This window comes from Megascapheus bottae, chromosome 17 (genome assembly GCF_031878675.1).
Source record: "Megascapheus bottae isolate mThoBot1 chromosome 17, mThoBot2.hap1, whole genome shotgun sequence".
In the NCBI taxonomy this organism is placed as follows: domain Eukaryota; kingdom Metazoa; phylum Chordata; class Mammalia; order Rodentia; family Geomyidae; genus Megascapheus; species Megascapheus bottae.
The window spans coordinates 43,632,697-43,645,296 of NC_143525.1; the positions used below are offsets into that span (position 1 = coordinate 43,632,697).

The window sequence follows — 12,600 nt, forward strand, 5'->3', positions numbered from 1 at the left end:
AGGGACAGCACCCTGGCTGAGTTCAAGCCCCATGATCCACAAAAAAAAAAAAAAAAAAAAAAGTAAGTAATAGTTTCAATTAAGCAGTAAATCAGAGTAACGGGGCAAATGCCTGTGTTTAGTCAGCAGGTGGAGCTGAGACTCAAGTTTTCAAAAGCAAACTGGCATCCTATACTCATATAAAAAGCTGAAAGTCAAAAGAAAACAATAAATTATTTTTTTCAATTTTAGAAAGTATCAGTTTTATTTGATATAATCATTTTCCCAAGCAAACAAAATAGAGAAATTTAAGGAAAATGTTTATTGCTTGCTTTCTTAATCTTAAACTCTGAAAGTTTTACTTCCTAGTTAAGATTCTTTGAGAGATTTTTAGAATATAATATTTTTCAATATTACTGAATCTTTTGTAAAATGTTATCTTTGAATATTATCACAAAACACAAAAAATCTTTTTTTTTTTTTTTCTGTGCCAATCCTGGGTCTTGAGCTCAAGGCTTGAGCACTGTCCCTTAGCTTTTTCACTTGAGGCTGGCACTCTACTACTTGAGCCACAGCTCTGCTTCTTGATTGTGAATGGTTAATTGGAGATACGTGTCATGGACTTTACTGGCTTCAGACATCAATCATCAGGTCTTAGTCTCCTGAGTAGCTAGGATAAATAGGTGTGAGCCTCTGGCATCAGTGCAGATTCATTCTGTTGATTGATTTTTGTTCAGATTTGGTTTAGAGAATTGATAGAAAATTTTCAAAAGGAATATATTTGAAGTGAAAGAATAATTCAGGTTGCTTAAAGCCTTGTTTTATTCTTTAACATAGAATTCCTCAGTGGTATTTAAAACTAATTTTCAGAAAGATAATGATACTTCGAGTAGCATGAACCATGGAATATTTATTTTGTAAACATGTAAGATTTTTATTTTTTGGTTGGTCGTGGGGGTCACAGGACTTGAACTTTGAGCCTGAGCACTGACCCTGAGCTCTTCAACTCAAGACTACTGCCCTACCCCTTAAGCCACAGGGCCACTTCCGGTTTTCTGGTGATTAATTGGAGATAAGAATCTCATGGACTTTAGTGCCTGGGCTGAACCTCTATCCTCAAATCTCAGCCTCCTGAGTAGCTAGAATTACAAGCCATCACATCTGGCAACATGTAAGATTTTTAATTAAACTGAAGAATGCTTTATACCGTTTCTCTCACTCCTCCCCTCCCTTCCCCCTCCCTCCTGCTTTTTCTTCCTTCTTTCCTCCCTTCCCCACCCTTCCTCCCTCCCTCTCTTCTTCTCTCCCTCCTTTCTTTCAACAAAGCTGGTGATCAAGCTTGTGGTCTTGTCGATTCTAGGCTAATACGACCACTGAACTCCATCCCCAGCTCACATTCCTAATGTGGTTCTTTTTTTTTGCTAGTCCTGGGCCTTAGCTCAGGACCTGAGCACTATCCTTGAACTTTCTCAAGGCTAGAGCTCTACCACTTGAGCCTCAGCACTAATGTGGTTCATTTTTACACAGTTTTCATGTCATAGGTTAAATCATGTTCCTTACTTTAATTATGTTTTAAAATACATAATAAAAATTTCAGATAGAGCTTGGTTTTTCCAGAAGTGCTTCTTTCACCTCTTGAATAATTTACTATATATTTAGAATCGGTGAACAAGGTCTTAAAAAAAAACCTTTCGAATTTTTGTATTTGTAGAAAAGTATTCAGACTTAGAATGATGAAATGATTGCTTTATTTACAACTTGTAGTTTCGCTGCATGAAAATGTTAGGTAGTTTTTAGGGGAAAATACAGTGCAATTAAATTTACCTGTTTTCCAACTATCATCAGCTAGAGATACAGTCATTTGCTAACTTGCAGTGGCTCTGCTTTACAGTGGTGTGGCAACATACACATTCAGCAGACGTGTCTGCACAATTTTTGGCTGACAATAAATGACATCACAAAATGCAGTGATCTGAAGTGATCTGCAGTGATCTGAAGCTCTGGGTCAGCCTTATAATCACACAGTAAACAACAGCTGCTTGTATGCACCACAGTAGTTGCATTTAGTGCATTTTCAGTTTCCATTATTTTAACCTAATATGTTTATCGGGACATAATCCTAGCGTAAGTTATGTGTAAGTTGTACATCTGAAATACCGTCTTAGAAAAAAAAATTCTGTACATTCAAAAGTCACTAGAAAAGGTAACTGAGTAACCAAGTAACCAAAATTTCCCCTGGATTTACCTTTCCTTTAGGACTTTCTAAATGGGTAAGACAGGAGATTCAGCACCATTCAACCTTTGAGAGTGCGCTTGAGTCCTTAGCTGAATTTGCTAAAAAGCACCAAAAAGTCACTAAGGCACCCCAGAAGAATATACAAGACAATGAGGCCTGTTTGGAAGACAGTCCCCCTGTGTATGTATTGGAAACAGCAAACCACCCTGAAAATCTGTCTGCACCAAGTGACATCATCACCAGAAAGGAGAAAAGTATGTACGGCTGCACACATCCACTTACATTTAACAAAGAAATCTGTTGTTATAAAATAATGATTTGTTTCGGTTTTATTTCTTATAATAGGTTGATATGTGATAAACAGTTATTATAACATGGTATAACCATAATGGGAACCAAATTCTGTAAGGATAGCAGAGGCTGTATAAAAATTAGCCTAATTTAAAAATACTTACGGATTTGTTTGTTTTGTGGAGGAGTAAGTAAAATTTAATGGAACTTAGTCACTCTCATTCTTTCACATGAGGGGAATAGTTGTCTGTATTCATTAAGTAGGGAGAGTGACAATCGCAAGGCTGTGTTCTTCGCTCAAAGTTACAAAAATTGGCTAGTATTTAAGGCTAGTACTAGAACTCAGTCATCTCCTGATTATAAGAATAATAGCCTGAAAGTCACAATGTATTTCTTTAGAGGCATATAATGAAACAGCATAATTTGAGTACCTGCACTGGAAATGATATGTCCTATGAAGCCAAAAGTATTTGCTGTCTGACTCGGAAGGGACAGAAGTAGCCATACTCTGGTAATAGAATACAATTTTAATTGTTTAACTGCTTAATCTATCTGTTGTTAAAAAATTTATTATATACCTCTAAAGAAATACATAATGATTTTCAGGCTATTATTCTGGTAATCAGGAGATTATTGAGTTCTAGAACAAGCCTTAAATACTAGCCAATTTTTTAACTTTGAGCAGAGAACATAGCCTTGCAATTGTCACTCGCCCTATTTATTGAATTAGGAACTCAACCTAGCCCAGTTTTTCTCCACCACTGGCTAGTAGGTTTTCAAGGCAAGATTTTACAACCTGTTTCCTTTTCCATTTCATTTCCTCCTCCCTTTAATTTTTTCTTTCTTCATACAATTGAGATCACTGTCATGAAATTTAAGCTTACTAAGTAGCATTACAGTTTAAGCTAGGAAACACTAGAGTTGGGATTTTTCTTTCAGAGTTAATGTTTTGGTTTTTTTTTTTTAATCTCAGGTGAAAGTCCAACACAGCTAGTTGTCAACTCTAAACTAATAAACGTGTGTGTGTGTGTATGTTTGTATATATATATGTAATACAATCATCTATGTATTATATACTAATCTTATATATGTTATCTAAGCATTTCTAATAAAAATCATTCCAACCTAACGATTATATTAGCTAGGAGCAGGAAGTTAAAATTCTGAAATTTTTATCTTCTTAGATGATCCAGTATTATTGGGAGAATCTGTCCAAACAATGCAAGCAGAAAAAAATGTGATTTCACGATCCTCAAGCCCAACTTTCAACAAAGCAACCGAGAAAGGTAGCTGGCCTACCTTTTGTTCTTTGAGAAAATGTTTTACTGATCAAACACAGACTGCAACAGCTGAGTTCAGATCCTCAGAGAATTATTCTAGTTCTGCCTACAAAACAGAAAAAATGGAAGATAAAACTGTTTTGCCACTCACTGACGAAGGTGAGTCCTCAAATTTAGCAGGAAACACATTATTGGGGCCATGCCCTCAATCAGAAATCACTATTTCATCAATAGAGAGAGATGTCACTGAAAAAAATAATTCAAAACAACTGCTAGGCTATGAAAAAGCTCCAACTCCAGATACTGCTTTGTCTCCAGTAAGCAAACAAGATAAATATCCCAGGTCAGCCGAAGCTTTGGAACAAGAAGCTGAAGATGATTCTATCTATTTCACACCAGAACTTTATGATCCTGAAGATGAAGATGAAGAAGAAAATGAGCTCACTGAAAAGGATAGACTCAGTAATAATTCAGATTGCATTTTGGCTGAAGACCTTTTTGAAACTTTTGGAACTGCAACAGGAGCGGATTCAGTCAGAGAAAGGAAAATTGAGGTTGCACAGACACAAAATTGAATTCAAGCATGCGTCCTGAAGAAAGAAATTGATGACATTGGTGATAATGTAAAAATGTGTGTAAATAAATTGGAGCTGTGAGAAAACTCGTGGAATAGAGACTAATGATAACTTGAAGCAATATGTTCATTGGTGTTACATTATAATACTGCCAAGCTATAAAAATATTACTATACTTTTGTTATCTCACCTGTAAGTAATCACATATCCAGTAGATGACTAAAATTTTTATAGTACTTTTTTGCTTTAGTTCATTATCGTCAGACTTTTAAGTCTATTTTTATGTTCAGGGAAGAAGTATGTTGTTTATTTACAATATTGAGGATAGAAACCTGGGCTAGGCAAATGTGCTGCCACTGAGCTACATCCTGGCCGTAGGTCTGTTTATGTTCAGAAATGTAAGTTTTAGCCAGGTACTGTAGCTCACGCCTGTAATCCTAGCTACTCAGGAGCCTGAGATCTGAGGATCAAGGTTCAAAGCCAGCCTGGGCACAAAAGGACCTGAGACTATTATCTCCAACTAACCTCTAGAAAACAGGAAGTGGGGCTTGGCTCAAGGGTAGGCTAGAAACCTTGAGCTGAAGAGGTCAAGGAGAGCACCCAGGCTGAGTTCAAGCCCCATGACCAACTTAAAAAATGTAAGTTTTATTCTCAAGTTTTCATAAAACAATTTATAGAAAGTATTTTCTCTGATCTTAGCTAGAAACGGTTTAAGATGAAATCAATCCAGAAGTTACTTAGTTCCCTAGGGCACTTCTAACTTCACATAACTTCATATTTTGTAGTTCACCGAATCCATTTACCTTTATACTGATATGTAATGATTAATGACTGTTAAATCTAGTCGTACTTCACTATACTTTCACTATAGGTTTTATCTCATATTGGTCTGAAGGTGTTTTTTGTTTTTTTTTTTAGAAATCAAGTTTGTCTTGAAAAGTTTACTGTTTTAATAAATTGCCTCATAAGTAAGAAAATTTTAGGAAGGAAGTAACATGCATATAAATTGAATTTTAAATTTTGAAAATTAAAATCAAATGTATCATAACCTATGTAAAATTATAAAATGCCAGATGAAGTATTCCAAATGTTCAATTCTAATTACTCAGCCCCACCATCCTTGTGGGAAACAGTGGTCTGCAGTCCCCAGCACTACTGACAAAAAACTGATAGGTGTTCATATCAAGTTTTAATTAGGCAACTATTAAAACAGAAAAAAAAATCACATGTAAATTTAATAAGCAAATCTACAAACAGCTCAGTTATGCTCCCTTTGAGCATGGAAAGTCTGAATTTTGAACGTTCATTTTGGTGAATGAAACTGTACATCTGATCGAAAATGGTTATTAAATATGTTGGTTTCTAGGGCCAGGACTTTGGCCTAGTGGTAGAGTGCTTGCCTAGCATGCATAAAGCCCTGGGTTTGATTCCTTGGTACCACATGCACAGGAAAAGCCGGAAGTGGTGCTGGAGTTCAAGTGACAGAGTGCTGGTCTTGAGAAAGCTCAAGGACAGTGCTCAGTCCCTAGTTCAAGCCCTAGGACTGGCAAAATAAAAAACAGTTGTTGGTTTCTGTCATTAAATATATATATTCACTGATTTTTTTAGTCTAAGAAACATGTATTGTTCTGTGGATCTATTTAGACAAGCTATGAATAATTTGAAGTGGATGGTTATGTGTACATGCATATGGACATGCTGAGGAGCAAACCCAGGCCTTCACGTGCTAAACAAGCTCTCCACCAGTGAACTGCCTTTCCACCTTGAACTGAAATGTAACTGTAGATCTACAGATAGCAAAGAAAAAATTACTTAGCTAAATTTTTAACTTTTTTTTTTTTGGCCACTCCTGGGCCTTGAACTCAGGCCTGAGCACTTTCTCAAGGCTAAAGCTCTACCACTTGAGCCACAGCACCACTTCCAGTTTTTCTATGTATGTGGTACTGAGGAATCGAACCTGGGTCTTCATGCATGCTAGGAAAGCACTCTACCACTAGGCCAAACTCTGCCCTCCCCTTTAAAAAAAAAAAACAAACTTTTTAAGATGGGTAAGTTAGGAACAGTCACATAATATATGTTATATGCTTAGAGTATATGAAGTAAATTACTACGAAAGTTATTCAAAACTAGAACGTATGTGTATCATAGAGGCCATGCACTATGAAAATTACCAGTTGGATAAAGGCCTTTATTTATGAACAAAAGCTATTATGTAAAAAATAGAATTTTTATTCTTGATACCTGAACTTCAGATGAATTATTGAAAACTTTCTAGAATTATGTTAGGTATTAATATCTCTTACTATATTCCTACTATGCATTTTTTATTATATGGTTTTAATTCTGGCATGGTTTCTACATACACATAAAGCTTTGTTTTTATTCTTAAGATCTTTCTATTCAAAACATTAATTAAAAAAGAGTACTCTCATGTTTCTGAATTTGGGCTTTATCCTACAATAAAACACACTCAAAGTATTTAATTCTTAGAATTGCTTAGAAAATTTCATGAAACCAAAGTGCTAGTCATAAAAATCACTTGAAAGACTGGCTGTTGTGCATTCATCTGCAAGTGGTGGTATTCTTTTTATTTTTGATGACCACACAATTATTCTCATGCTGTTTTAGTCTCAAATTTTTCAGTGATCACAAAAATTTGCTTAGGTCTTAGGAATTCTTGATACTTGCCTATTTCATTAGGTAAATGTAGCCATTCTTTTGTAAAGAAGAATTAATAATGATTTTTTTGGAATAAAAATGTAAGATCACATAAGACAGTGAATATACAAGGAAGATAAAACCTTAGCATGAACGATCCATGTGGCTATAAAACATAAAGAATATCACTTCAGGAAATGGAAATTTAGGAAAATGACCAAGGCTTATGATCCCTTACCCTTAAACCATTTCCATGTCTTTAAAAAGAAAAAAGAATTTTGTTTCGTAAGGTTTCATTTGATGGAACCATTTGCTGCCTGACTTCCTGTCCTCTACAATGGAGCCTTGTTACAATATCCATGGGATCTGAGCCAAGGGATCACCTTATTGGTAAGACCACCTCATAATGAGGTGCTTTTAGTAACTAAACCCTCCTGGATTAGGTCCAAAATAACCCATCTTACACCAAATTCCACTTTGTAATAAACAAGATTCAGTGTATTAGAAAGAAAACAAAAGCTGTGTAAAACTTACTGTTCTCAGAAATTAACCTTTGAAAATCAACTGGCACAGACAAATTAAAAGGAATATTCAGCAGCTTGGAAGTAGGAGATGTTTTAGTATTTTTTTAAGAATAATTTTCTGGGCCGGGAGTTTGGCCTGGTACTGTAGAGTGAGTGCCTAACATGCATGAAGACCTGGGTTGGATTCTTCGGCAACATGTACATTTAAAAAAAAAAAGAAGAAACATCAGCCGGGCGTGGTGGCTCATGCCTATAATTCTAGCTACTCAGGAGGTTGAGATCTGAATATCACAGTTCAAAACCAGCCCCGGCACTAAAGTCCGTGAGATTCTAGGAAACTGGAAGTGTTGCTGTGGCTCAAGGGGTAGCCTTGAGCTGAAGAGCTCAGGGACAATGCCCAGGCTCAGAGTTCAAGCCCCATGACTGACAAAATGATAATAATAATTTTCCAGCTTGATCTCTCTTTTTAAGGCTTTTATGTCATTTTTCATTGCTTTACATTAGAATATTTTACATCCATATTTTACAGAACTCAAGGCTGGGAATATATGCTCTACTGATGGAGTACATGTTTAGGATGCATGAGGCCCTGGGTTCAATCCCCAACACTAAAACAAACAAAAAAGACCCTCTTTACAGATTTTGATACTTGCATGGTTAATTTATTTCCTTCCTATTATAAAGTATGAAATTGTAGAAATGATACTTACATTAAACAGATCAAGAGGCATTTTTTTCTTATGATTTATATATAGTTGAAAAGTTTCAAAGGTATTAAATGCTATTTGTTACTTTGGGCTATAGAGGATTGTGTTGGTTTTTTTCTAAGGGGTATTATGGCATACATATTTAAATTTTTCACTCATTTCAAACAATCATTTTTTACTGTTTTAAAAGGACCTATGAAGTAACCTGCTTTGCCAGTGAGAACTAAAAGAACAGAAAGCAAGACCTATAAGAAAGCTTTACATTTGCCATCCTTGTGATTGCTATTGGACAGGCATAACTGTAAACTAAGGAATTACCTATAGTATGTACTTCACATAATATAAATTATAATAAAAAGATATCCATGTATTAATATTTCCATATTTCATTCCTTAAAATTGACTGTCAGTATACATGGGTTTTTAAAATCATTAGACTTGGAAGCATGTTACAATTATACCTGCAACTTATTTCTCTGAACTTAGGAAAGTGATCAATAATAATTTCATAAAGACTAAATCAAAGTGAAAAATGCGGTTTAGCATTTAGAACCTTTCTTACATTGGGTAAGGAGAAAGACAACAGAGTATGGACGTGGGAGGGTGAGTTTTGAGTTTTGCACTCCTGCTTACAGATTGACCCTGATTCTATGATTTTTACCTCATTGAGCCTCAGTTTTATTTGGGGAAGGGGGAATGTGAGCAATAAATAGAATATTGTGAGGATTAAATGAAATTATGTTCAGTATGCAAAAGTTCTAGATACATTTTTAAAGATGATACAGAATATTTGTTTGGTAACAAATCAGCATCTAGTGTAAATGACTACCTTTCAAGAACTAATAAATCTGTTAGACTTTGATCCATTTGCTAAAAAGCACTTTGAGCATCTTAAAAATCTGTATAATTCTTTCACTAGCAAGGCTTGCATAGTATGACTATTTTGTGCTTTACAACTTGTATTTTTTTTTTTTTTTTTGCCAGTCCTGGGCTTGATCTCAGGGCCTGAGCACTGTCCTTGGACTTTCTCAAGGCTAGAGCTCTACCACTTGAGCCTCAGCACCACTTCCAGCTTTTTTCTATGCATGTGGTACCGAGGAATCGAACCCGGGTCTTCGTGCATGCTAGGCAAGCACTGTACCACTAAGCCAAACTCCCAGCCCCACAACTTGTATTTTTATATCTTAAAATGTATGCACAATCTGAGGTATCCCTAGACCATATTCTTCTAATGCAATTGGACTCTAGAATATGAATTGGATTTCTATTAACTATTTGATTAGTCTGGGACTCATTAGCCTGACTGAAGGTCAACATCCTGTAAAGGCCTTTCAATCCTATTACCAGTCTGAGACAAAGTTAATTTTTCCTGCCTGTGTTCCAAGGTAATGTTTGCTCGGTAATAATGTAATTAATGGTTTACAAGTCTGTTTTTCTTGCACATTGGAAAGCCTTAAGAATAACAACAGCTTTCTCTTTTACCTGTTGTGGATCAACTTGTTCACCTGACATACTTTGTGTCTGCTTTGAATCCCGAGCTCTGCTGCAGTGCAGTATGGAAGATGAGGAAGAAGACAATCGCTGTGTAGTGCGATGAGAACTGTAATGGAAGTTAACGCCTTATTCCTCTGAAGATTACTGGGTCCTCCAGACTAGATTAAGCATACCTCATAGACCATCATGACCTCCCAACGCCCAGCATATAACTTCAATGCCTTTTTTTAAAGTTGGCTATTTTAGCTTTTGTCTTCAGTACCAGACTTATAAGTCTGTACAAAGTCAGATCTTGTTTGTCATTTTTCCCCTTTTTCATTGTTTTTATTAAGGTGATGTACAGAGGGGTTACAGTTACATAGGCAGGTAATGAGTACATTTCTTTTTGGACAGTGTTGTCGCCTCTTCCCTCTCCCAGTTTTTCCCTTCTGTCCCCACACACAAGTGGTATAGTTCATTCTCAACATTGTGTCCAGAAAACACCATTGCTGCATTTTGTTTGTCTATAACACTATTCAGTTTCACAAAATGAACTGAACTATTACCTTGAAACTGGTTTTGGTTTAGATGCTACTTGAGTTGCTTACCATGTTAATACTGTTTTGGAATAGCCTAGGGTTTTAGAAGTCAGCTACTTTTCATGTAAAAGAAGGTAACTGTGGCCCTTATACATTGTAATGTTCCACCTGTTAATTTTTAACCTAGTTTAGTTCAGATTAGTTTGACTTTCTCAAGGAATCTTTAGGGGAAGGTACAATCATAGGAAACAAAAAAGTGAATTAATTAAAATACTCAAAAGTCAATCACAAATGGGAACCAAGACATGTGAAAGGGAATCAATGTATGGGAATTAATGCATCATCTATCTGACAAATATCATGTAACCCTTCTATTAATTACAATAAAAATACATGAAAAAAAGTCAATCACATATTTCATGACAGCATATAACTAGAGATTATGAAAAGCCACATATGTTGGTTTGTTACCATTATATGTAATAGTTCTTTATAGAGTGTCTTCTGACTGGCTAGCATATAACTACAAGCATGGCAGTTCATGCGTACACCTTTTGCTTACGGGGACAGTTATTTGGGAAACGAGGCAGAAGGAGTATTTGAGTCCCGTTCGAGATAAGGTTGAGACTAGGTCTCAAAAAGAAACCAAAAACCCACCAGGTACTGTTGGCTGTCTGTAATCCTAGCTACTCAGGAAGCTGAGATCTTTTCAGCATAGCCAGAATAGTCTGTGAAACTCTCATCTCCAATTAACCAGCAAAACGCCAGAGCTATGGGTTTAAGTGGTAGAGGCCTTGGAAAAAGTCACATGGGAGCATGAAGTATTGGGTTCAAGCCCCAGAATCAGAACAAAGGGGGAAAAAAAAAACTACTAAATTGCTACAACTAGCAGTATTTTTGAAGGAAATTGGAACTATTTTTTTGATGTCTTCCCTAAATCTTAACTAATTTTACTTTTAGAAATATTTTAGGGGCTGAAAATGTGGCTTAGAGGTGGAGTTTACCTAGCATGCATGAAGCCCTGAGTTCGAGTCCTCAGTACCACATGAACAGAAAAATCCAGAAGTGGCATTGTGGCTCAAATGGTAATGTGCTAGCTTTGAGCAAAAGAGGCTCAATGACGGTGCTCAGGCCTTGGGTTCAAGTCCCAGGACTGGCAAAAAAAGAAAGAAGGAAAGAGAGAAGAAAAAAAAAAGAAAAAGAGGAAGAAAAAAATGAAGAAAGAAAAATACTTTAAAGTTTTTCCAAGAATACTGGGCTGGTAAAATTCCAAAACAATCTTCCTGAATACTAAAACCATACAAAATCTCTTTGTCATTGCTCAAATGAGACAGAATACAGTAACAGCTTATCGGACCAGTACAGAAAGAAGGTAAGCTTAATGGCTATATACCTTTGCACTTTCTGAAGTCTTCAAATGTAAATAATGTACCCTTTTCACTTTCATGTAGCAGTAGTTACATTATTATTTGTTTGCTTTTGGTTCTGGTTCTGGGGCTTGAACTTGGCCTAGACACTGTCCCTGAGATTCTTTTTCTAGCACTCTACCATTTGAGCCACAGCTCCACTTCTGGCTTTTTGGTAGTTAATTGGTGATAAGAGTCACACAGACTTTCCTGCCTAGACTGGCCTTAAACTTCAGTTAGCATTACATGCATGAACCACTGACACTGGCTGTTAAATTGCTTTTTTTTTTTAAAGATAATTTAACTCCCTTAATTGCAAAGGTAAAAATAGTTTCTCAAATCCAAATTGAACAAAACAACAAATGTACAAATTCAGTGTCACAATGGAACAAATGAGGCATTGATCCATGTGTTTCTGATACTGACTGTAAAGAAAACATTCCAGTGGCATACAAAGCCAAATTCATCCTTTGGTAGGCTTGACCTGGGTATGAGATGGGCAGTAACTCTTAGAGGCAAATTTACAGGCTAAAAGGAACTGCCTTCCACCAGCTGTTCTAACAAACATGGGAATAGGTGCTCATATACAAACAAATGACCCACCAGCCCAAATCTTTCTCAGGTTGGAATTTTCCAACTTCTTTCAAGACTTCTCATCCTGTTCATTTTTTTTTTTTTGGCATTTTACTTACCCCTGTCTCTCTTTTTTTTATATTTTTTATTGTAATTAATAGAAGGGTTATATGATATTTGCCATATAGAAGGTGCATTAATTCACATACATTGATACCCTTTCACGTGTCTTGGTACCCTTTACCCTTCCACCCACTGCCCCCCTCATCCTGTTCATTTTTATCTTGCTACTACCTGTTTCTAATATTGAGTAGAAGGGACAAAGTACATACATCACGATTTATTCCAGACCCTGTGCT

The 12,600-nt window shown here is 36.0% G+C and overlaps 1 protein-coding gene across 1 annotated transcript in view; it reads left to right on the plus strand.

The window, feature by feature from the left end:
- The window catches only part of Brip1 (BRCA1 interacting DNA helicase 1), an 86,261-nt gene extending 80,911 nt beyond the window's left edge, over positions 1-5,350 (plus strand). The window contains 4 exon segments of the mRNA XM_090351753.1: positions 2,236-2,469; positions 3,691-4,338; positions 4,341-4,383; positions 4,385-5,350. Of these exon segments, the coding sequence (XP_090207879.1) occupies positions 2,236-2,469; positions 3,691-4,338; positions 4,341-4,383; positions 4,385-4,442 (983 nt within the window). The 3' untranslated portion in view covers positions 4,443-5,350.
- The last annotated feature ends 7,250 nt before the right edge of the window (positions 5,351-12,600 follow it).